The sequence below is a fragment of the Monopterus albus genome, unplaced genomic scaffold (genome assembly GCF_001952655.1).
Source record: "Monopterus albus unplaced genomic scaffold, M_albus_1.0 scaffold30.1, whole genome shotgun sequence".
Taxonomy (NCBI): Eukaryota; Metazoa; Chordata; class Actinopteri; order Synbranchiformes; family Synbranchidae; genus Monopterus; species Monopterus albus.
In genome coordinates this window covers 1,713,174-1,737,860 of record NW_018127910.1, presented here as the reverse complement: position 1 = coordinate 1,737,860, position 24,687 = coordinate 1,713,174, and the positions used below count along the sequence as shown (strand labels likewise).

Sequence of the window (24,687 nt, the reverse complement as noted above, 5' to 3'; positions counted from 1 at the left end):
AGATCCACCATGAAGTGTAGGACTCTAACATGGAGCAGTGTGACCATCTTCCCCCTGTGGTACTGGGGGACAGTAATGTCTGTGTATTGTCAAAGTGCTTACAGTGCAGGTAGTACTGTGTAATACCTACTGCAGTGAAGGCACTTACAGCAATACACTGACACTTGGGCAGATTCTTGGGTGTTGCTTGCCACTCGAAGTACTGTCTTTGTGCTAAGGTGCATCTAGTGCAGATAGTGAAATAGACTAGCACCTACTGCCCTAAGTGCTCCTTCTGGCATAAGGGGTTGTGATATGCGCCACCACACCATTTTTAATTTTCTAATTGGGCTCAAATATCTTGCAGTTCTCTGCTAGTTTTGCATAGCTGCACTACAAGAATAGACGAGTTGTGCAAATCTATGCAAAACTGATGGTGGCCTGTGTTTCCCTCTGAACTTTGTGAATATTGATTCCTCATGGTGGTTAGGCAGGTTTCCACCACAGCCCAGTTATATCATAAGGACAGGTTTCAGTAGTATTAAAGTGCTTATAGTGCAGGTAGTTTTTATGAAATTCTACTGCATTGTGAGCACTTAAAGTACTTCTAGATGCGAGTCTCTGCATGGAAAACTGCTAAAGTACCTTGTGCACATCAGTCTCTGGTTAGTTTTGCTGGTTTGCTTTCAGCTTTTCACCGTACTGCTGTGCAAATCCATGCAAAACTGATCATAGAACTGAAGCAAATCCATCAGGGGTGATCCCTTTCTGTGCAGGTTGGGAGAGGTTGCAATGCTCTATACATGTATGGTATTGCACTTGTCCCGGCCTGTGGAGGACATGGGGAATTGTTCTTGCCTCACAAATGTATTGAGGATATATTTGTATTGAACTTGAGATTATCAGTTTATCTCCATCTTGTTTGATGTGCTTTTACCTGTAATGCTCATATAGTCTAGATGGGTGAGTGTAAAACCAGTAATGATCCTGTTTGTAATGCAGTTTTCAAATTTGAAAATAAAGTAACGAAATACAACCCAGTGGTCTTCTGGTTCCATGTCTGACAAGATTTAAGAACAAAGGGTGCTTTATTGTTAAAAAAAAAAAAAGTTAAAGACTACTTTCGGGTCTATATTCTTCCCCACAAAGAAGGACAATGTTTTGGTGTAAAATGCATGGTGCATATAAAATCAAAATCATTTTTAAAGTTTGTCCCATACTCTTTTATTCTCCTATTTAACATTGTCTAAAATATCTAGGCTGCCTAAAGCCATAATTTGATTTACTTTGATTTTATTCTGTTAATATAACATTATCATGTTCTTCATTACAGCTCATTACCTATGTTGGTGTTAACTCCATAGTGGTATGCAATGTGAGAAACAGTTCAGGGTGAGGTACTTGATCAGTAGTCACTGTCTTCCTGGACATTTGGAAGTTTTACACTGGCACTGCGGCAAGCATCTTAATCCTAAAAGCAGCAAGAAACTTGATATAGCTGTTAGTTCCTATTAATCTTAGCATTATAATGCATACCAGTGCCCAAGTGGTAAGTGCTGGTTTGCAGTTTGTACCTTCCTCCAGCAGAGGGAGCCCTCTGTATACTTAGTGTCTGCTTATTGCAAGGCCAGTGCAATGTGTTGTGAATGAAATGGTACAAACTGAAGAACTAACATGCATATTTAACACAGTATTCCAACTTAAGACTTTTTTTGTGTTTTGCAAGAAATGACAGATTGAGTTTTGTGCTTTGAACAAGTAGTTTTGCAGAATTTGCAACTAAAACCTAATGTTGACTTTTTAAGATACATTCAAGACTATTTCTATAGCCTATAGTCTCAATGCATGAACTGAAAGTGTATTTCCTGTTATTTTTTTAAAATACCTAAATTCCACTGTTAGAGTGGGTATGTGTTACAGATATTAAGAAGATGAATACTCCACATCCAGCATCTAGTTTTCATTAGTGGACATATTGTTTTAGGCTGCAGAGAGAGCCACTCACTGAAGTGTTCACCTTTCATTATCATTTTCTTTTTATTTGACAGAAAAGATAAATGGGCAGCATCCAGAAAGGACATGAACTCAAAAAGATGCATTTCTGCTTGTCAGCCCATGTTGATTGCTCTAGCAACTTCTGTTTACTTCAGCTAGAAAACCTTATGCCAGTCGAATGCTGCATGATTGCGGGTTGTCAAGTAGATGGCACCTGGTGTTTTCAAGTTATTGCTCTATTGAGGCCAAATTCAGAGATCAACTAATGCATTCTAACTTGTTTAAAACATTAATAGTGCCACTATAAACTATATACATAATGTATGTGCTTATGGTAGACACCTTGAATTGGTTTTGCAAGAACTCTACAGTAGTTTGTGGGTCTGTTGGACAGATCATCCACATTTTTGGTCCAAACTGAAATATTTTAACTAGCAGATGGACTGCCATAACATTTTGCACAGACATTAATAGTTCCCAAAAGATTAATTTTAATGACTTTCCTGACCTTTGGACTATTGCTATCATGAGGTTAACATTTGTGGACTTTAAATGGTATCTAGTGCCAGTATCACAGCAAAATTCCAGCTTGTCTAATACTTGCAAAACTAATAGCATTCCCATCAGCCTCAGCTGTGCTTTAGTGCCAATCACCAAACATTAGCTTGCTAACATGCTACACTAAAATGGTGAGTAAGGTAAACCTTAAAGACTGTTTAACATCGGTATGTTACAGTAACATGCTGATGTTTGCATTTAGCTCAAATGCCACTACATGGAAGTGCAGCCCATAGACAGTCTATGGTGCAGACTCAGTTTCTACAGAAGCATGACTAGACTGTCAGTCGGTACCATTATTTTTCATTTTAAAGACAACTGAAAAAAATTCAATAAACAAATTGTGAAATTTTGTAATTTTTGTGAAAAATAACTCTAATCTCTGTCTGTTATGTCACATATGAGTATAGTCAACTCCACAAGGGCTGAGTAGATGGAAACATCACACTCGGGTTATTAAATATTTCAACATGGTGCCTGGGATATGTTATCATATTACATTTGCTATGAGATGATAATATCTGTTTGTGAACTTTTACCTAGTTGTAGCCATGGGAAAAGAGTGCCTATCCCTTTGCAGATGCCAACTGTCTCAAGTCATTCAAAAGCAGACTAATTAAGACACAATCCTCTCAGCACAAAAGTGCTCTTTACTAGATGTGCTGGGCTTCCTACCTTTTTGCTTGATTGTTTTTCATCTCATGGACCATCATCTCTAATCTGTATTCAGAGTTCAGCTTCTCTTCCTCTCTCCTCATCCAGGATGATAGAAATATTACTATTCCCTTAACCCATTACTCGTATTTTTTTAGTCCAGGCTTACTCAAAACTGGCTTTTTACTGTGAGCAGTTACTGCCCTTGCTGACTTCTGGATTAGTATATAGACCACAACAAACAACTGTCAATTCTTTATCTGGATGCAGTGTGCTCTCTTTTTCTCAGTAAAATAAAAATCAAACATGGGGGAAAAAAATCCATTTGCAATGATTCCTAGAAGATTGGACTGAGGGGAGTCTGTTTTGCATGCTTAAATTAGTTGGACTTCATGGCGCAATTATTGTGAAATTGTCAGGGATTAAAGCTAAAGAAGATGTGTGAGCCTGAGTTACTGTTTTTTGGAGGTTAGCTGTTTGGTTTCATTAACATTTAATAGCCCACAACTCTCTGCGGATGCCTCAGACTCTTAATCAACATAGAGTGGCTTCAGGATGTATTCAGACCTCATTACCTTTTGCATACCTTATTGTGTTGGCAAAAATGGCAGTGTTATAAAGTTACACTTTGCACAATAAACTGCAAAAACTGAAGCTGCCTGCATACTTTCTGAAGCCACTGCAAGTCCTGATCACAGACCGTTATCCTAAGAGTAATTACCCAGTCCCAGCTGTGTCTGTCTCAAGTCATGATGGCGACAGTTTAGCAGATATTGATTTGTTTTGCACTTGAAGAGTTTTAAACCTAGAGCTCTGTAAAAGTACTACTTTCCTGGTTTCCCGTGGCTCACTTTAGAGAGTCATGGTTAACTCCTCCACTTGTAGGGCTAATTGAATATTCAGAAAGAACCTTGTCTGTGTTGATGTTACGTCTCAGGGGACTGTTGAATTCTGCTAACAGACACAAAAATGCCCAGGTCAGCCATGGCGCTGAGGCTGCAGTTCACTGCTGGCATCCACTCTGACAGGGGTCTCTTCCTTCAGCTGACCTTTGTGAGTTAACCATGGCTGTAGCTCCAGGATCATGCCCAGCAGCAGAATAAACTCCAGTTTTATATATGCATATGGCACTGCAGCTGTCAGTTTATGCTAATGCTCTTTTGAATTAGCCCTGAAAAACAATTAATTTTCTGAGTAGGTTGATGAGAAGTTTTCACAAGGAGTTTAATCACAATCTTTTGTGATGCAGCACCTGCTGACTGTGTGGCTTGTGAAGCGAAACATGAACAGAATTCAAAGATTAGGAAACAATTCTTGCCTGCTTGATGTAATGTACACACGCTTGATTTGTTGCAAGGTGGACTCTTGTCATTTGTCAGTAATAATTGTATCAGCAATTCTAAGTTTCTGATTCTTGCTAGACTTACATATTTTTGAAAATAAAGGATCTCACAAGTTATACGCATACTGAAGATTTCAAACTGCTTTTAGACCTTGAATGAACTTGTGTAATACAGTATGTATGTCATAAGACCCTGTTATTGGGTTCCAGCAATATTATGTTTTACACACACACACACTATTCTGTAACCTTCTGACAAGAAATACTGCTGCAGTGTAATTACTCCCACAGATATATGATTTGAGAAGTGAAATATGGTTGCAAGTTGTGGACCTTGATGGATAAATCTCTACAACAAGACCCTCCTTGAAAAATGTAGGCCACTTTGGGGATGATTGTGTGAAGCTGCAGGCTCAAGTATAAGGCCCCAGAGATGCGTGTCTGCTAAAAAAAAAAAAAAAAGGGGCACTGCCGTGGTTATGTACTGGGCTGCAAAATTACATAAAATGTCTTTAACCACACTACTTCATAGCAACGAATCTGCCCTACTTTTTGCTCACCCTTACTGTCACCTGTCTCTCATTTCCTGTCCTTAGGGAATCAAAGTTCCCTTTGGCTTAAAAGTCTCTTCAACCTTTTTTTTTTTTTTTTTTTTTTTTATTTGCTCATAATTTCTAGTAGGCTCACCTGGTAGATGCACTGGCAGAGGTTTCAGCACTGCAAATGCTGACATATCAGCTGCTATACAGTTTTCTGGCCCTGCTACTTCTATTTATTCTAGACCATTTTATATTTTATTTCTGAAAGTGTATCTCTTAAAAGTCTTTGGTCAGCCACATCAAATGATGCCACTCAGGATAGACCTGTAGCGTCATGTAGCAGCTGTTTTTTTTTTTTTACGGTTTCTGTCCAAATTGCAGCATGGAGTAACATAGATGCCTTTTTTATGAATTTGAAGGTGATCAAATTGGCTACCTCTTGGGTTTGGGTTATAGAAAGGTTACACAGGGTAGATGGTGCTGAAACATCTGTGTGTATTCTAGCATTATACTAGACAGCACGGAGAGAGCGCAAACATCTGCCAAGGCAGTTTCTCCATAATGCCATTTCAATAAGAAGATAAAAATATAAGTACAAAAGGATGTTTATTTAAGTTGAACACAGGAGGAGGTTTTGGCGATTAGACCCCAAGTGCTTTTTTAAACTAGAGGCCTGGAGCAAATAGGAGATAAGAGGAACCCCCCGGGGTGTAGGCGCTGGTGGTGGAGAAGGACGGACCCTGGAGTGCCTGGAATTCCCCGTTGGGCTGGGCGCAGGTGGAGTGGAGGTGGGCTGTGAAACTGTAGGTCTGAAAGGCAGAATGCAGAAAGAGACAGATAATTAAAATATGAGACCCATAAACCGATTGAGTGGCACATGCAAGGCAGCTATTGGGCAAAGGTAATAACCACACAAAATGAATGAGCAAGATTTTGATAGTGGGGTAGTGAGAGAAGAGGAGAAAGAAAGGTCGGCAGAAGTCAGAATTCCTGATGAGGAGTGAGAAGGAAGGCTCTTCTTGAACTTTCACCTAGGCTTCATTAAGAACATTTTGATTCAGGATGTTGATCTGGATCACCACCAAAATCTAATAGAATGTACCGTGGGTCATACCTTACCTCTCCAAAAATGTCATCAAAGTCCATCCATAACTTTTTGAGTTGTGCTGTGAAAAAACTAACAAATGGTGGTAAAAACATAACCTCCTTGGTGGAAGTATCTATGGTGTGAACAAATCCAAATCTGGACTGGTATGTGCTCTTCTGTTTTTCATGTGTGTGCATTGTGCTATCAGAACTAATTACCAATATATAATAACATTTTACTCTATAGTATGCACTGTGAAGTACAGTGGGTTTATTGCCGATTTTTCACTACTACTGGAAAAAGGTTGATGAGAGTAGCAAGATGGAACCAAAACAGTAATAGTGAGTTGAAAAACATGGAAATGCCCCCACAGAGCTGAGGGAAATGGCAGAGCTGGTTAATTTAAAAAAAAATGTTTTGTAACAGACATTTGTAGTGGTTTTGGAAGGCACAAATGATTCATTCTGCCAAAAGCAGAATTGAAGCAGGCTGTTTCCAGAACAAATACAGCAAATGTTTTCACATGGTTTCTGAATGGCAGATGATGGATCAAGTGAATGCCAATACACAAATCCTTCCGAAAATATTTCCTCCTTAAAAAGAGAGAAAGAATACTTTGAAGCCAAGATTCTAATTAAAACTAAATATAAATTTGTTTATACAGTAGTAAATGCAGTCTTACATTTAATACACTGTTGCTATGATGAGATGGAGACTACTGACTACAACTGCTATTTCCTATTTAATTTTATTTATTTTTTTTTTTTTACGGTTGAAACATCCATTTTATTAACGTGATTACTGTTCTATTTTTCTGTTTATAGAGCGACTCTATACAGGACTCTTAAATTGTGTACAACCTCATAGATGGTTATCACCTTACTCTTTGTCCTCACTTACATCACTAGCCATGGCCAAAAGCAAGAGAAATGTTTGATAAACGATTGCTGTGCCACTGTGGCATTATGTCTGCAAGACATAAAGTACCTTTTTTAGAGAAACAAGTTTATTTTCCAACAGACGGGCGAGAGAGAAGATTGCACATTGTTGGGGTTTATATTGGCAACATGAAACATGGGTATAGCATTATCTCACTTATGGCATTTCACTGCTAGAGTTATGTTCAGTCAAAGAGAGGCAAACCTTTCTTTTCAGTTGTGAGAGTAATTTATTTCCCCTTAAAGGACATTATTTTAAAATGTACTTTATGACATCTGCTTAAATAAAAATTTCTTTCGGTATTAAATCTTTCAAGTTCTGCATTCATGGATGATTGTCTGTTCTATGAGAATGTCAAAGTGACACCAGATCAACTCTAGGAGTGTTCCACTGATTTTGATGGCTCTGGTGATAATTAAATTGTGAATTTTTTAGTTGTTCATAGTGGTTATAGTTATTTTATTTCAGTCTAAGTGGCTCTCTGTCTCACCAGAGCACTGTCTGACAAGGGTTTGGAGGGGGTTTGTGAAGTCACATAGTGCAAGGTAGCATGCACTGACAGTCATTTTAGTCACTGCATTGTAAATCTGGTGTACTTCTGATAACCCATCTTAACAAACATTGACATAATTATACTTACACTGTATATTATATAATGCACCATAATTGCCATTAAGGGATAAGTTTGGAAGCAGTGTATTATTCCCTTATGCACCCTGATCTTAGACTATCTGTGCGGGGGTGTTATCTTATTACCTGACCCTTTCCTTTGTTTTTCTGCACACTACAAATGTTTGATACACAAATCTGTGGAAAATAAAACCTTGTGACAGGAGTTTCCTTGAAAGCTCAAATGACAGATTGATTTTTTTTTTTCTGAGGAAACGAACTGAAAGGGGAACGGCACAAGCTTCTCAGCAGTGTCTCCTTAAATAATAAATTGTTTCAAAAGAGAAAAGACATGCTTTTGTAACACTGCATTTTATGTACTGTTGCGGGTGGTGTGGGTGAGAAACGGAACACTTCAGTGATTTACAAAACCCCTCCCCATGCAATTATGTAACATACTAGGGCACTGCTCAAGCCATTTTTAGTCTTTAAGGGATTGATTGTAATAGTACAATTATACAGTATATCTCTACGTGTTGAAATATATACGTACTCTGGTTCTACATCTAAACTGGCTTATCCCATAAAAGGCAATATTGACGTCACGTCAATGTCACTTATCTTTTAAGATCTACTTACATGTAATGCTCCTATGCCACCCACAGTGAAAAGATATGTTTACAGTTACACTGTGGCCAATGAATCATATAATTTGTCATCAAAAAATAATTCCCAGATGAGCTATTATTAGATTGACGGTTCCTAATTACACAGGCTTGAATTGGCATAATATTTCAGCTCCATCCTCTGAAAGTTTACAAAGTAAAGCTGCAAGCACTCATCTGTCACCATTTTCAGTCAGGAGAATTGATGGTTTGACCCCACTTGTCTGAAAATCACACTTGACACTTGTACTCCTGCAGGCAATGTCAAACGAGACAGCTGGGGCTAACCCTGGTGACACACATCACTGGCTGCTGCTAAAGATGTACCATTTGTCAGAAATAAACTAATATTTCCTTTCAGCAATTGCTTTCTGTTCCACTAAATTTCATAATTGCTGCAAGGCAGCTCTGAATGAATGCTAGACTGGGGAAACATCTCCTGTGGTATGCACACAACTGTGGTACTGGTATGCCCTTTGTCCTAGATGTAAAAAGCACTCTCTCAGCTAATGTGATCCAAAAAGTGCTCATAGAGTCTGCTTGAAATTTACTTTACATAAACAGTTCAGACAAGAAACTTGGTGATGCTACCAGACTGGCTTCTGATAGAACTTAAATGACTTGCCCACCAGACAGCCAGCCCTTATACAGTGCACTGGGACAGACATTCTTAAGACTACAGTAAAGTTTATCTGTCTCAATGGTACCATTTCATACTGCCTTTTATAATATACTAGAAAATATATGTCACTCTTCACACAGTGGATTCCATAATTGCACATCACTGCAGAGATTTGAATTGCTTTTTGGGTGCATTTGATTCTAACAGAACAGAGGAAATCAGAGAAGAAATCCATCTAGAGAAATGTGCAAGATTACATGAAAACGAGAGGCTTGTGGAGTTTATTGATGAATAAGTAGGTGGATTGTATTACACACATACATGTATCTAAACCTGCATAAGTGCATCTAGAGCATTTTGTTTCAGGGTAACTGTGTTTTTATTAGAAAACAACTATATTTTATTACATTAAAGGTTCATTACAAAGATTAGCTTAATTTTAATGTACATTTCTATAAGAACTGTACGCAATAATACAATCTATCTTAAAGGTATACCATCTCTTAGGAGTCATATCTATTGTTCTGCAAATAAAGAGCCTCCCTTATTCCAGTAGGACTAATACAGGCTTTGAATTAATGAGCTATAACCTCGTGGCAGAGTCATCATGGTAATGGAGCGTGGACCAAGAAAGTTCACCTCAGCTCATTCTATCTGAACAAAAGGCCCAGAAACAAAACCAGGTTAGTTTGTAAATGAAGACAGAAATGTGAATTTAGTTTGGAATGAGCAAATATACCGGTAGATCAGGCTATATAACAACACCCTTAATTACAAATATTGAAGTTTATTTTTATAAAGGGGTAAACAAAAGACAGCTTTATTTTCCAGCTGGCATACTCAGTGACAGCACTATTACAGTCAAAAATACAGTGACACTTACCATAAGTAATTGTATTGCAGTCTATCTATCTATCTATCTATCTATCTATCTATCTATCTATCTCCTCCCCACTGTCGCCAAGTGCTTGCTCAAGGGGGATTTGTTGGGAGAGACAGAGAGAGATGTTGCAGTGTAATTTATCACTCTTTAACACAAAGTTGTGGTGCCCTGTAATTCCCCAACCTCTTAGCTTCTTTTCTTATCTTGTATTTACATATTTGTCATGGTATAGGTACCCAATAAAAATTGTAATGGTACCCTGTCAGGTATCAATACATAGTTAAACGGTGACAAAAGTTGAGTGGACATTCCTATGGAAGCTCAGTATTCATTTTAATTGATGATTTGACATTATGCAGTGGGTATCAGGGTGTATCATTATAAATCTGTTGGGCCTCATGACAGGCCATTCTCTAGCTCTAACCTATCATATACCAAATAATTACACTGTACCTTGTGTCCTGTAATCCAAGATGTTAACAAAGTTAACATCAAGTTTGAGTGCAAAAGCTTTCAGGCTAATTAATCAATATTTTAAAATCAAATCATTTTATGCTGCAAAATGACACACATGCTCATCTCTATTCCATAATTTAGAAGTGACTGTACTGCTCCCTCAACCAAACTTCCTTCAAAACACCAAGTTATAGATATGATAGGAAAGGTTATTCCTGCCTCATAACACAAAAGGATAGCTTAAGAGATGTTGATACTTAAGGATTCAGACCTCGCTTTCCGAAATAGCCAAGCATGATATTGTTAGAAATTTTCATTAAGATGCAAAGCTTCATCATGACAACTCTTCTCTGATCTGTAATTAGCTGGTTTACTGGCTGGTTTATTTATTTTAATTACAGGCCACTGCAAACTGCCAGCAATCGACAGATTGCTGACCCAAAATCTTAGCTACAGATAAAAATCGATTAATGTACCATGTACTTTTTTAATTCCATTATTTTCTTGTCCTTGAATTGCATCATTTTCTTTGTGTTTGGTTTTATCAGCATTGATTTCAAATACAGTATGAAATAATCCCAGCCTTTCTCCTGCCAGCATGTCCATTTACAACAGATGATTTATTTTGAATTAAGTAGTCTGGGCTGTAATATTTACTTTGTGTTTCAAATGCTAGAACAGTGTGGCAAATGCATGCAAGGGCTTTATTTCTGCCACTTTCTAATCACCGCCTCTTCCAGTTTGCTGTATACTTGTGGAGCGAGATGAGGTCAGAGCCTATACAATCATTAACAATGCACTTATTCTGTACACATATAAATATCAGTTTCTTGTCAGTTGGCGGACTGAAATACTCTAATTATGTTTTAGTCACCTTGAGGTAAAACTTTAAGGATATGTTGACAGTGATCATTATGCAGATATATTCAGGATGAACATTTTGCATATACAGTATGTTCAGTCTGAATATAACTTCGAAAAACTGTGAGAACATTTTGTGGATATTTTCATTAAACATATGTAGGTCAGCTTCAGGACAAAACTACATCTTATCTTGTAGTCCTCCATTTGTTAAGATGTCATTCTGCTCAACTCTAATTCACACTCTGACCCATAAAAGAGAGAGGGGCCTGGCTGCAGACAAGATGGCAGATTGCGAACAAGATTAGCACATGGTCAACCTCGCCCAGAGTAAATTGTTAACCCTGACCCATAATTCTAACCATATTCCTAGCAACTAAGTCTAACCTGAACCATAAACCTGACTCTAAACCCGCCAATCAGGTTCCTCTTGATCAAAGTGGCTCCTGCAGTGTTTACTGTCTGCTGTTTTTGGAAGAAGGGTACGTTTGTTTTACACCTATGTAGGATGAGTGGGTGATGGGTTGATAGTTGCTCTGTGTTAAACAGAATACAGGGGTTAAAAGTATTGTAGTGGAAAACAAAATGAGTCATCCTAGAATTTAAGGTGGTGAGGAAGCCTCCTTTTAGTGCATTAACAGGTGGTGAGTCTGCAGATAGGCTCATTGGGGTGGGGCTACATTTGGTATTGATAATGTAGATGCTATCAATTATATACCATTGATACTCAAAACAAAACTTTATATCCATAGAATTAATAGCCTACTTTAGGGATCAATCCACCCACCCCCACCGACAACATACTCAATATATTCACTATACTTAAACTTTATGCTACACTTTATGTAACAGTCTTTCGCCAAAAGAACACAATGCATGTCACAACACCTTAGCACATGATGCCAGCAGTCCTTTCGAGATGAATCTTACATTTTCTACGAGCACAAAGGAATGTGCCCCGCACTTCTGTTCTAGCTAATTAAAATGCTGGACCATACATAAGCTCAGAACACTCAGGCTGATATTGTTTCAAACTTGTCAAGTGTATATGGATTCCTTAAGGTCCCCCAACTCCCCCACCCCATCTTTCATCCATGCAAAGGGTTTTTCATTTTGGTTGCAAACAGTTTGATGTTTGAAATGAAATGTATTCTTGATGAGGGAAGCTGGGAATTGACTCGCTGTCAGATCAGCTTTATTATCTGCCTTTCAGGTTTGAAGCAAATTAGACTTGGGGTCCCCAAGGTGGTTGGACCCTTGCATATTGGTAGGCTTGAATTCTCAGAGTGGGTCACTTACATGATAGGAATTCACTTGAATCAGAAGATGATTCACAGGCCCTCTGGACTTACTCAGTCTTTTTTTTTATTTGTTTTCAGAGTGTGCTAGACAACACATTTTTCACCTGAAAGGAAGAGATGTTCAGGTGTATCCATCAAATACCCTATGACATTTTAGGTGCACACACACAACCACAAAAAAGGTTATTATTTTGTTATTGTACCTTATGTCAACAAATGACAGGCCCAGGAGTGAAAAAGATATATGTTGATGTTCTAAAATACACCAAGATTTTGACAGAAAAGTGAAATAAAGTTGAAATATTTACACAAATATATGTTAACAGTTTACTGTACAAATGCATTGCCCACATTTACCATGAAATAAATGTGTACAGCAATGGAAAACCTCCTTGGTATATACACTTGGAAAATAAAATTACAGCCAATTACAAATTGCACCCAAAATGTGTAATGTCCAGTGTGTATGAGCACTGGGCATTGAAAGTGTGGTTAGGTGCAGTGCCTGGGACAGAGCAACACACAAAATTCTTTTGCTGCTGCATGTGTGAAATATAGCTACAGTTAAGATTTCTGTGGTGGCCTTTCTTAAGGGACATGAATGCAGACAATGATATTTTACTGACATTTCTTATTAAGGAGATGAAGTGGCTGTAGTCTGAAACAGTGCAGTGGGGATATCTCTGGTGAGACGGCGTTGAAAATGTAAATATTTAAGGAACTAGATTTTGAGCTAAATGCTAATGTCAGCATGTTAATCACAACCATGATGTTAACATGTTTATATCATAATATTACATTTCACTCAGCTTTATGATGATACAAGAGTCAGGGGATCACCAAAGTTAGTACAGTTTGTTAACAATCAATCCGAGAGTTGCTGAAATATTTCTCCCAAAACCACAAATGTCAGCTGTATTGTGATACTAGAGGAAAGGTCCGGCGATCACAAAAGTCAGTACGATTTGTTGGCAATCCATCTGAAAGCTGTTGAGGTATTTCAGTCTGGACCAAAGCAGTGGTCCAGCTGACCTACTGACAGTCTAACATTTCCAGCCCTAGCATGCCTAAAAATAAAAACAACATAATATTGTTTAAAAAAGATAGATTGACCATTTTAAGTGTTGTTCATAAAGAAGCAACAGATTTAAGTGCCCAGGTTAGGTATGAATACAGGAGGCCAGTGTAAACAAGATAGTTACCTGTGAGCGCCTGACCTTGATTGTCAGGCTGCTTTCATGTAAAAAACATGATTTTTAAGTGCACTGAAGTGGTTTTCATTTTGAAGTCGATCTCTTGAACTTTGGTGGCAAAAATAAACTCCAACACTCTTACCACTTAACAGACACAAATATATATTCTCACATTATAACAAGCTCACATGCTGTTTTCAATGCTTCCTGTCTCTGCTGTTTCAAAAATATGCCTGTGCACAAAACAACATGTGCAAACTTGGACATTTCAGTAACAGCACAGTTTGGATTTTGATGCTCGTTCCCAGTTCCCATCCATCTTGTTTTATCTGTTTGTATAAGCCATCAGGTTGCGCTGTGTCTTACTGATTCCCACAGGTAATTTGACTTGCAGCATATTTTCAGAACATGTTCCAGGTGCCCAGAATATTCCAAATCATTGTGGTTTATGGCAGATGCAGAACTAGCGAAGGATTAAGCCAGAGAGAAGCCAGGATTTGGATGGTTTGTCCCAGCTGTGTTGCTTACAGCCCCTGGTGCTATAGTGTGCTCTGCCCAGCACAACAGATCAGGGGCATCAGACTAGAGGAGTGTTATCTCCCTTCCAAACTCATCTGCACGCTCTGTGTGTCCACCACTGGAGAGTGATTGACCACTAGCTTTAGATTGAAATTGATTGCATAAGGGCTATAACAATGAAAGTCTGTTTGTATTCTTGTAGTGGCAGTGGATGTCAAAAGATGGGATGCCGCTGTCACTAGAACAACTGGGTTCTATATTAACTCGTTGTCTAATGGTCACATTCCTAAGATCAGGCTTGGCCTTTGATCCGAGAGATACTGTGTTTCTAATTGGGTTGTATTGATTCATTTGGCTCTTGTTGTTGGCGGCACAGTCATAATGAACATCAGTCTGCTGTGCTGAATGAAAAAGCGATGTCACCAGCTAAATTTTGCTTCCAGTTCAGCTGGGTTGCTTGGATGATGTTTGCACCTCCTAGACATTTGTAATAGAATGACTCTTAAGTAGCAGAAAAGACTTAATCACCAGTCTGATTTAAAGTTTTTGATCACAGTTGTTGAAAGATTTTAAACCACGTCAGGGTCCAGCCTCAATTTGTTAATACATTTTTTTAAACTAAATTTAAATATGAAATTGTTAAAATTAATACAATTGGTTGAATTAAATAATCCCTTTTAAAGAAAATTCCTTGGTAACACTTTTCAAATGATTTTGACATATTTGACTGCTTAGAGGCACAAGCACAGAGTACATATAAACAAACTTTTACCTAAACTAGAGACTGGCACACCATCCCTCATCACACATTTATTTAAATGATTACTTTAAACCTAGAAAAAAATGACCTGACATTAGCAAACAAAATGTTTATTCACATCAATCAAAATGTAGTATTATTGTATTCAACAACAGGTGGTGTGGTTTGTTGAGAATATTTGTTTTGGTTTTCTTTTTTATATATGTAGTATAAAATACTATGTTTTTGGGGAAGGGCCACAAAGTTAAAACATTAAGTTAAGTTTAAAAAGTTTAAACTTTTAAATGTAGCTTGAATGTATTTTCTTTAAAAGATACACATTCTGTTCTTAAGCACCACAGTATTACACAACAGCAGGACATTTTTTGGATCAATTTCGACACTTTCATAGATTCATACACTGACAGTGTCACAAGCTTCATTTGCCATTGATTCATTATGCTGAATTAGATGCTCTGGGAAGAGGGAAGGAGCCAAGCTTAAAGGATTGTGCAGCATATGAAATTTGTATTCCTGTACATAAGTAGAATAAAGAAATCCTATAAAGATCAAAATGCAGAAAAAGAAATAACATGTCACTGGTTGAAAACTAATTACTTTTAACTTTCATGCAACCCCAGTAAACTGGGGGTACCATAAAATGCTCTCAATGATATGGAGGGTAAAAAAAAGCAGGTTAAGGTAATGTAACTTATGATGACTGGATGATTTCAGTGATTGTTTTTTGCTTTGTTGTTTGCAATACTGCAAAACACTCATATTTCTCTGCTGTCTCCTAATGATTCAAATCATGATATTGTGTCAGTTTCTTGTATGTAAGAATAATTAAAGGGTAATTACAGAAAATTAGATTATTCACAAATCATTACAGTTAATTATGAACATGATTTAGTAGTCAGTCTTTGGATATTTGCTAAATTTATAACAAGATAACTGACAGTTCTTAATCAGAGCCGGCTAAATATTTATATGTGAAATAAACCATGGCCCTTAAGCACCGTACCATAAAAAGCCCAGACTGGGGCAGCCAAGGCCATCGGACCAAACGTAAATCATTAAAATGGTCAGATCTAATGACATGACACTTATCTTTATGTGCTAATCTGCCCAGTTTTATTGCTGTGACTGGGCCTTTTTCTACTGTAGTGTTTTCTGGTTCCTCTCCTCACTGTGGTCCACGTTCAGGTTAGACTGCAGTCCAAAGTTATCAGATTGCTAATTCATTTTCAGCAAGTCCCAGAGAGGAAGGAGTCGCACTGTACAAGATCAAACATGATAATGATTTAAAGCTGTGAATTGTGTGTGTTAATTTCAAATGTTTTTCATTTTTTTCATTGGAGATTTACAAACGGCTGCACACTTTGGTTTGAATGTTACAGGGCTGTGCTACAGTCGATATGAGGAAAATGTTTTGCTGTTTGCTGTATTTGCATACTGTAATAGCTGGTCATCCTTCATTATATAATGGATTCGTTTCTTATAGCCAGCCCAGAATATGCCCCAAAAACATGTTTGTTTCTAATGCAATGAACAAATGCTGAGGTGATGAAGAATGAGTAGTGAATGTATATTCAGAGTCTCCCCTTGCCTCAGGCTTGTGGAGAATGTATGGAACCTCTCTGGTCATACTTTCCAGAAGTTTCACTGCCGAACACATCAGGAGACAATTTTATCACATGTGCTTTTATTTTCTCACTCTTGCATGTACCTGGAATTGTTACAAATGTCACACTTAATCTGTGTCGTAAGGATCCTGACAGTCCATAAGTACCATTGTTCTAGCAATGTTTTACATAATGTATTTCAGAAGTATTTGGTGTATTACACTATTAAAGGACAAGAATAAGATCTGGTAAAGATGCTTCATTCCAGCCATGAAGGTCATGAAAGATGTAGTAAAGATGAATGAATCTGCATAATTATAAACCTAATTTGAAATATGTATCTTTTGGAAATTAGTTTTAACTACATCAGATTTTCTTTCATTTAAAACTGGATAAGACATGAATAAGGATAATGTAGCCTTTGACACCAGTATGCATGATGATACTGTCGTACTTGACAGGAGCTACCGTTCTCTTTGGGTGCCGAACCCTGTTGGGTTTGTGCCTTTTTTTAAGAGACTTAATTTTTTCTTATTAGATTCTAAACCTCCTGGGTATAGTTGACATAGATTTGAGAGAACTACTGATTGATGAGGCAGAGACTTCAAGGATGCAGAGCAATTTTCTTTTCTTTCACTTTTTGTTGTTGTGTGTGTTGTGTGATTTATTCTCTGCAGTGAGAAAATAAGTATCAGAACATGAACAAAGCAAGTGGAATCAGAACCATGGTAAGTAATTTGAGATTTGGATTAAATCATAGAATGAATTACATTTGAAAACAACTACACACCGCACATGGCTGGAGTCAAAAGGCAGAGCAAGGGAAAAAGGCAGTGCATACAGTTCTCACACCTCTAATATAATTATGCCAAGCTTATTTTGAAACCTAGAAAAATGGTAAATATTCATAAACTGGCTTGTGCAATAACGAATGGTTTGAATGGTTTATGGGTACCTTTCAGTGTTAAGTATTTTCATAGTGTTTCTTGGTGATTAGTTCCATCTTTGTACAGCCATTCATCACAAAGAAACAACCCAATATCATCAAGGTTTTTAGTTAAAAATATCAGAATTTCTTTTTCCTAATCATAAACATAGCAATATTAATGCACCATAATATAGCGTAGATATTATTCATGCTTGAGTTTGCATAGAATACATGCAGCAAGGACAACCTCAGCTAATTTGAAGTTTAAGATGTTTAAACTGGAATCATCTGACTTGATTTCAGGTGATGGCAATTAGCTTTGTGATTGTTGTTGATTTGTACCATGTGATTTATTCATTCTACACATAATTACAATCTGCAGTTACAAGTGAGTTCTTTTGGTTTTCAGTCTTTAATGGATCATGTTATCCCTGCAAGAATATAATACAATACAGCACAATATAATATAATATAATACAATCATGACTTAATTCAGTGGTTACTTAAACTTATTTCAACACTTCAATTTCAGCTGTTACTTGAGTATCACTTAGTATTTGTATGATCCTGGCACTACACTTTTTTAACTTTCAAAACATTCTACTGCATAATTTCAGCTGCAAGGACACATTTTTTTCCTTCAGAAAACTTGCTGTATTATTGTGAGTAATGATGACATGTTTTATTGTTATGTTTTAGATATATGGGCAGGTTAAAATCTGAATAAAAGAATAGGTAAAACACATTTTATGGCATATTGCACTTGAAATTCCTTTCTAATTACAGTTGATGGGTTTGTAAGCCTCAGTAACCATGAGCCTCATGCTCCAGTAACCCAAGCAAAGAGCTCTCAGGTGGAGGTTCATGCAAAAGCAATCCAAGATGAGCTCCGATTTAATATAATCAGGCATACTTCACCTGGAGTTAATGACACTGGTGCCCACTTTCGGTGCAGGTTTGGGAGCGGTGCACTCGGTCAGGGGTTTGGTGACTAGGTAACTAATTATTTTGATTGCTAATTTATCACTGGAGAAGCTGGTGTTTGTTCATTGTTCTCTCGTGGCTTTTCTGCCTCCCAGCTCAACAACAGCTTGTTTCACTGAAAGTGAATTAAGAGTCCATGTCCTCTGAGCATCTGTTCAGTGTAGCAGGTGATGTTATGTCTTCCCACAGCTCCAGCCTACTCATGCTGAAGTCCGTTTTTTCACATCTCAGAGAAATGTGAATGGGGACATAGTTGCTGAAGCTATAGACTAACGCAAACCATTTCTCTCAGGAAACATTTGAGTTTTTCAGTGCCAGAATATATAACTAAAATAGACGTCATATGGGCAGAAAGCATTTGGAGGCCAAAAGAAAAACAAAACAAAAATAAAAACATTGGAACTTTCTCAAATGCACTCATTTCCAAGTTTTTAAATGTTCTACATGGTTAGAGTTGTTTATTGCTTAGCTCTTTTTCTCTCTGCCTTTGAATGAATTCTCTCTATGTAACCAAAATGCCTCTTGAGATACGTTATCTTTATATCTCAAAAGATCTGGAATAAAAAAAAAACCTATTTGCCCATAAAACTATTACATTCTTCATGACACATTCTTTGTGACTTATATAAGTGGTGTTTGAATGTGTGATACAATATTAGCTGTTTTATAAGAGGTTTATCTTAGATTAATTGGATGCCAGGGTGCACTGTATGAAAAGTTTTGCTCAGTTCAGATCAGACAGAAGTTTATTCACCCCCCTCATCTGCTATGAAAAATAGTCAAAACAGAAGAAAGCATTATCATAGGAAGGCAAAACATTTACCAAGAGTCATTTTAAATGAAAATATATATGAACCTTTCTGTATTTTTGTGAGGTATGTCCACATGCATTTGCACATCACAAAAATCAAACTTCCATTATCTACTGTCAGTGTGACACAGTCATAAGATGATAAAAGGTTATATTATACTTACTTTCTTTCTTTTTCTTTCATTATACATGCACTATCCTAACATGTGTGTGCAATAAATATCTAAAAACAATGGTTTCACTCAGTATTTGAAAAATCATAGCCACAGGACTATAGCCTACATCATAAAGATGACATGAAATTTAAAACAAAAACTTTGTAATGTGATGTGATTTGTCTTCAGCCATTAATCACACTATACATATGTACAATATACAATAGCATGGATTCAAGATTAGTGCTGCAACAGTTCTGTCAGTAACCCATCTAAAACATTTTAGTTGGACAACTGCATAATGATCCACTGAACATTTCCACAATGATAAATATTACAAGGGTTCAAGAATAACAGACACAGTATGACACAGACCAGCACAAATATATTCTTCATGTGGTACACTCTATGCTGCAGGTTGAGAATCAATCAATATTCAAATTGTTAAATAATTATAGCTTTTGCAAAATAAATAAAAAAGTAAAAGAAACAATAAAAAATAGCAAATAAAGGCAGAGCCCAGGTTTAGCCTTTATAGCATTAATTCAACACATATAATTCTTGCATATCCATGAAGCTGACCAACTTATACAACTGTCACAATCACTGGTAATAACTGGGACACCTACTGTATATTAGATTGGTTTTGTCTGACCCATAAAAAAACTGCCATGTTAAAACTGTCCAAACTGTACATGTAACCAAAGCATTGTAGCTGCATGTCATTTTATCTTTTATTTAATCAAACCTTAGAGCATATCTTTTGGACCATTTGGGCAGCAGGAGAAATTGATTTATCTGGTGATCTGATGATCCAGTGGACAGATTGAGGCTGTCCTCACAAGAAAAAGTGTTTTTTACACAGCTTACATTTACTTGACAGGCGACCTCTTGCTGTTGAATGACTAATGTTTATTTCCAGCAAAAATGACAAGGACGATCACTTGTTCAGAGAGTTTAAAGCAGCGTGACATGACACAAAATGGTAAAAAATAACAAACATTTATGAGTTTTAGCAAATGACATGTTTCTTCAAGGTTGAGAAGAATATCTTTGGACTGGCAGAACTACAGGGACAAGCCTATGTTACATGTGCTGGAAAAGAGTGTTACTTGAAATATGGAGTCCAGAGCAGTACAGGGTATAAAAAAATTATATGCAGTGTTTCCACTCAAACAAAGAAAACATAAGAGTGACAGACATATTGTATGTTGCCTTCATACATATATTGAGGATATGAAGACCTATAGTACCTGGTGTACATCATCATCCATGGTTAAAACGATCACCATCAGTACCCATCAGTATGGAAAACTGGATACAGCTGATGTATGCTGGACAATGCGGGGACAGATTTAATGATTTATCTTGGTTACAGTCCCCACAGATAAACACAAGCTTTGGCTGATGACCAAGAAAGTCTCCTCAAGTGGTTGGTCTCACTCTGAGAAAGTGAAAAGGTTGGTAGGCTCGGGGGATCGCAACACTGCACAACAGCCTTTCTGTATTGTAAGAAACAAGATGTGGAGGTCCAGGTACCTGTAAGGATGTGGAGCTCTCCAAGGTGCTGATCCAGGAGCTGTCCTAGGTGCTCACTCTATTTTGTACCAGGTGTAATGGTAACTACCAATAGGAAGTTACAAGACAATGACTGAGAGTTTAATTACCTGCTTATGTGATTATATGTGTAACTTATCTTGGTTGCTGAGACTTGAGGAGCAGCTGTGTGTCCATTTGATAATATGCCCATATAAGACCCATCAGAGTGGCAGCATATGGCAGCTCAGATTATTTCTGTACAAGTACATTTTGCTGCTAAATACACTGGTAGCAAGACAATAGCCACAGCTATAGTTCAGTCACTTTGATGGCCATGGTGTTTACTGTTTTCTTTAGCCGTGTATAGATTCTATACACTATCTCTATAAAATTTTTAATCTCGGCCAAGCCACAAAAATTACATTCTATAGTATAGAATGTAATCTTTGTGGTTTTCTTTGGCAGTGTATAGATTCTATACAATGCTAAAATACAATTTTTAATCTCGGCCAAACCACAAAGATTAGAATGTAATCTTTGTGGTTTGCCCTAGACAAATTCAGAACACATAGACGGGACTGCATCTCTAGCTGTCCTGAGAGTGCCTGGATATCCCGGAAGTGCTGACACACACACATCCAGACACAGTCTAGTTAGGCAAATTGACAGCTGTCTTACCTGAGAGTTTCCCATGACATTAATTTTTCCTTGTGTTAAAACTTTTAATTTGGCTGGAACTGTCCCCCGAGTTTCAAAATTGAGTACATTAATTAACTGTGACTGTCCAGGTTAAAAAGTCTCAGTATAAAAGTAGTGGAGAGTAGATCAAGGGAGTTGTATAATGGTTGCCACTGTTTCTATCATCCTTTAATTGAATGTCATGTTTTAGAGATTTGTAGCTGAGGTTATGCTTCCAATAGTGTTTTACCTGTTTATTTCTTATGTTTGTAGGCCCCCAGTGCTGTAATCTGATGAGACGCTCTTTTTAAAGGTTAAGGTCACTGACCATTAAGGGTTTTCAATTTCTGATGGCTACCTGTGAGGGACATGCAAAACTGCTCTTGTGATTGGTCAGAGGACATAGTTTTGACCTAGTTAACATATTTAATAGATTTTTATATTAATGAGTCGGTCTTGAAGGCAATCCAATGTGACTTCATAAAGGGAAGTGGAGATTCTTGTGCCACAAACAAGAGAACCCATCTGATCCATGATCATCTAGTGCAGTACCGCCCTGTGAAATAAGACAGTGTCACTTTAAAGCAGCCTACATTTCAAAGTGTGGTAGCCCATACCAAAAGGAATCTGTTGCACAGTGATGGCAGCCACGTTAATCCACTGTTGATCTACCCAGGATCAAGCTCTTCAAAATCATTAAAGCCATGAAAGCTTGCCTTCTGGTCTTTGTCACATATAGAGTTTGATACTAGTGGTGTTTCACTTTGGTGTCAGATGAAGGTGGTAAAAAAAAAAGAACTTAGCCTTTTATGAATTCTGTAAAATCACCTTCACTTGAGCATCTTCATAGTAGGATAGAAGCCAAACGCTGAAGTGGAATAAACTACATTTCACAAATAGTCTTGTAAACCAAATAAAACACACGTAAGGATTTACAAAAGTGATTTAGTTACCTTATCTATAATATCCACAAATAGCCTTTAGTGTTCACAACAGTACTGTCTAATGTTGCGTTCTGTATAACCTAACTTTTTTCAAAAGCTGACTGATATTTTGTTGTAGCAAATTTTTGCCATTCACCCTTTTGATTTCCACTACATCTCCGGTATGAGGCGACTTGCAGCCCCCCCTTAAATCGATGAGAGTTGATTCCACTCCATATTTTGTGTGCCGCTCTGCCTTGTCAGTGCATCTCCTGTGAACGCGGAGCGCTCCTCTCACACAGCAGTTCCACTTCAGCGCAGCGACCTGGGGCTTCGTCTGCTCAGCGAAGTTGAATCAACACGCCGAGAAAACGCACTGTCTGGATTCATGTGGCTCCCCCACACTCGCAACCGTCTTTTTCGCGACGCCGGGGGACTTTTAACCATTCTCGGTTGCAATAGAACCCGGCTTAGCTTTGGGAAATGTGTTGGTAGTCAGTAATAGTTGAGTTGCAACCATTAAACGCCCAGTCATTCAGTAGGTTACCTGCGGATCTACTGCAGGGTAGTTTTTTACCAGCAAGCGGGATACTGCGGAGACCCGTAAACAAAAAGGATCTCCACAGAGGTGAACCATGCTCAGACTACAGACCATCATTTGCACTTTTTCTCTCCTGTCTGTTGCGGCGAGAGCAGATTTTAAAGCACGGAACTGCAGCGAGGTGAGGGAGGCTTGTATCGAGAAAGGCTTCAGCTTCGCACATGTTCCTGTTCAGGAGATCCCAGGTAAGGCTGGACTTAGTGCTTAGACTGCTCCCTTAGACTTGCAACCTGCCAAATAATCTACGACGTTATAAATAGCCTCGCAAATAAACATGGGGTATATTATCACCTAAGCGCGTCTGTATTCTATGTTAAGCTCTGTGTGGAGTTAAAAGTTCAACTTGGAAATCCCAAACTTCCCCATCGTAGCTGTGATGCAAAGTCATTTCTATCAATGTGGGTCTGTAAAGCGATCTGCCTGCTGCAGGGGTGACCTGCGACTGCATCAGTCTAATCAATGGGTTATACAGCACCTCGGCCATCTGTCACTCACTAAGTTGCTGCGACTCGCACTGGCCAGACTTTTAAACCATATACTGGGGATATATAGACTATTAGCCTATATACAGTTGCCAGAACAGTCCTAATTGATCTGTCTGGTCGACCAACAACTGGAGCATCCTCCTGGATCCTACAGCTTGACCAGTGAAGTGACGAGCTCTCTGTAATCAAGAAACCTGCTGTAAAACCCCGGAACGTCCCCGGGCCTGACAATTGATGTGCTTGTTTAGTGGTTGTGTATTCGTGCTAAGATATCCTATCAGCCAGCATCCACGCTGCCTCTGAAACCGGTCACCCGGGTAGCTGTGATAAGATCTGTCTGCGTGTGTCCAGCAGAGGTCTGTGCTAACCAAGGAGAGATAATCACTGGTCAAGTCTGCGGATTAACTCCTGTCCAGCGCAAATGAGATGAGCTGCTAGATCTTGCAGGACTTTTGGGTCACAATAGTTACAACAGAAACCCAAAACCACGCGTCAGTCATTCTACATAATTTCAACAACACTGAGCAATTATCCGAAATAGCTTACTGAGTGAATGACATATTTAGGTTTGTTACAGTAAAACAGATTTATGATGTTTAGCTGGAGTCTCTACTGGCTGTCAAAGCTTGGAAACTGAAATAGCAGAATTCTAAATACAAATCTCAAAATGCTTATTTAATAGATACTTCATTAACATTCTCAAAAATCCTTTAACAAGTTCAATTCTGTGATTTCACAGTTTTACTCTTAGCAGAGTTGTTATGTGCGTATGTGAATATGTCTATATCTGAAGAAAAGTAATTAAGGATATATATATATATATATCAGCTGTCTCTCCAGATTGTCATTATGCTTCGGGGCCAGTGATTCTTTCCATAGGGCAGGGAATCTGGCACAAGTAAAAGGCTGCATATTTGATAACAGGCGCACCTGTTCAGAGATAGGTTGAGTAACTAACTGATTAAATCCTTTGGATCCATGTCCTGCTCACCTGCCAATGAGGTCATCACCAATAAA

At 37.9% G+C, this 24,687-nt stretch overlaps 1 protein-coding gene across 4 annotated transcripts in view; it reads left to right on the top strand.

Moving 5' to 3' along the window:
• Positions 1-24,687, top strand: part of LOC109958127 (glypican-6) — a 103,311-nt gene that overhangs the window by 3,583 nt on the left and 75,041 nt on the right. For 2 of the 4 annotated variants that reach the window (XM_020596517.1, XM_020596516.1), the window contains exon 1: positions 22,902-23,370. The exons of the other annotated variants lie outside the window; for them this stretch is intronic. In XM_020596517.1, coding sequence (XP_020452173.1) covers positions 23,220-23,370 — 151 coding nt within the window. In that variant the 5' untranslated portion in view covers positions 22,902-23,219. Of the gene's footprint in view, positions 1-22,901; positions 23,371-24,687 lie in introns of those variants that run through there. 4 annotated transcript variants of the gene reach the window in all.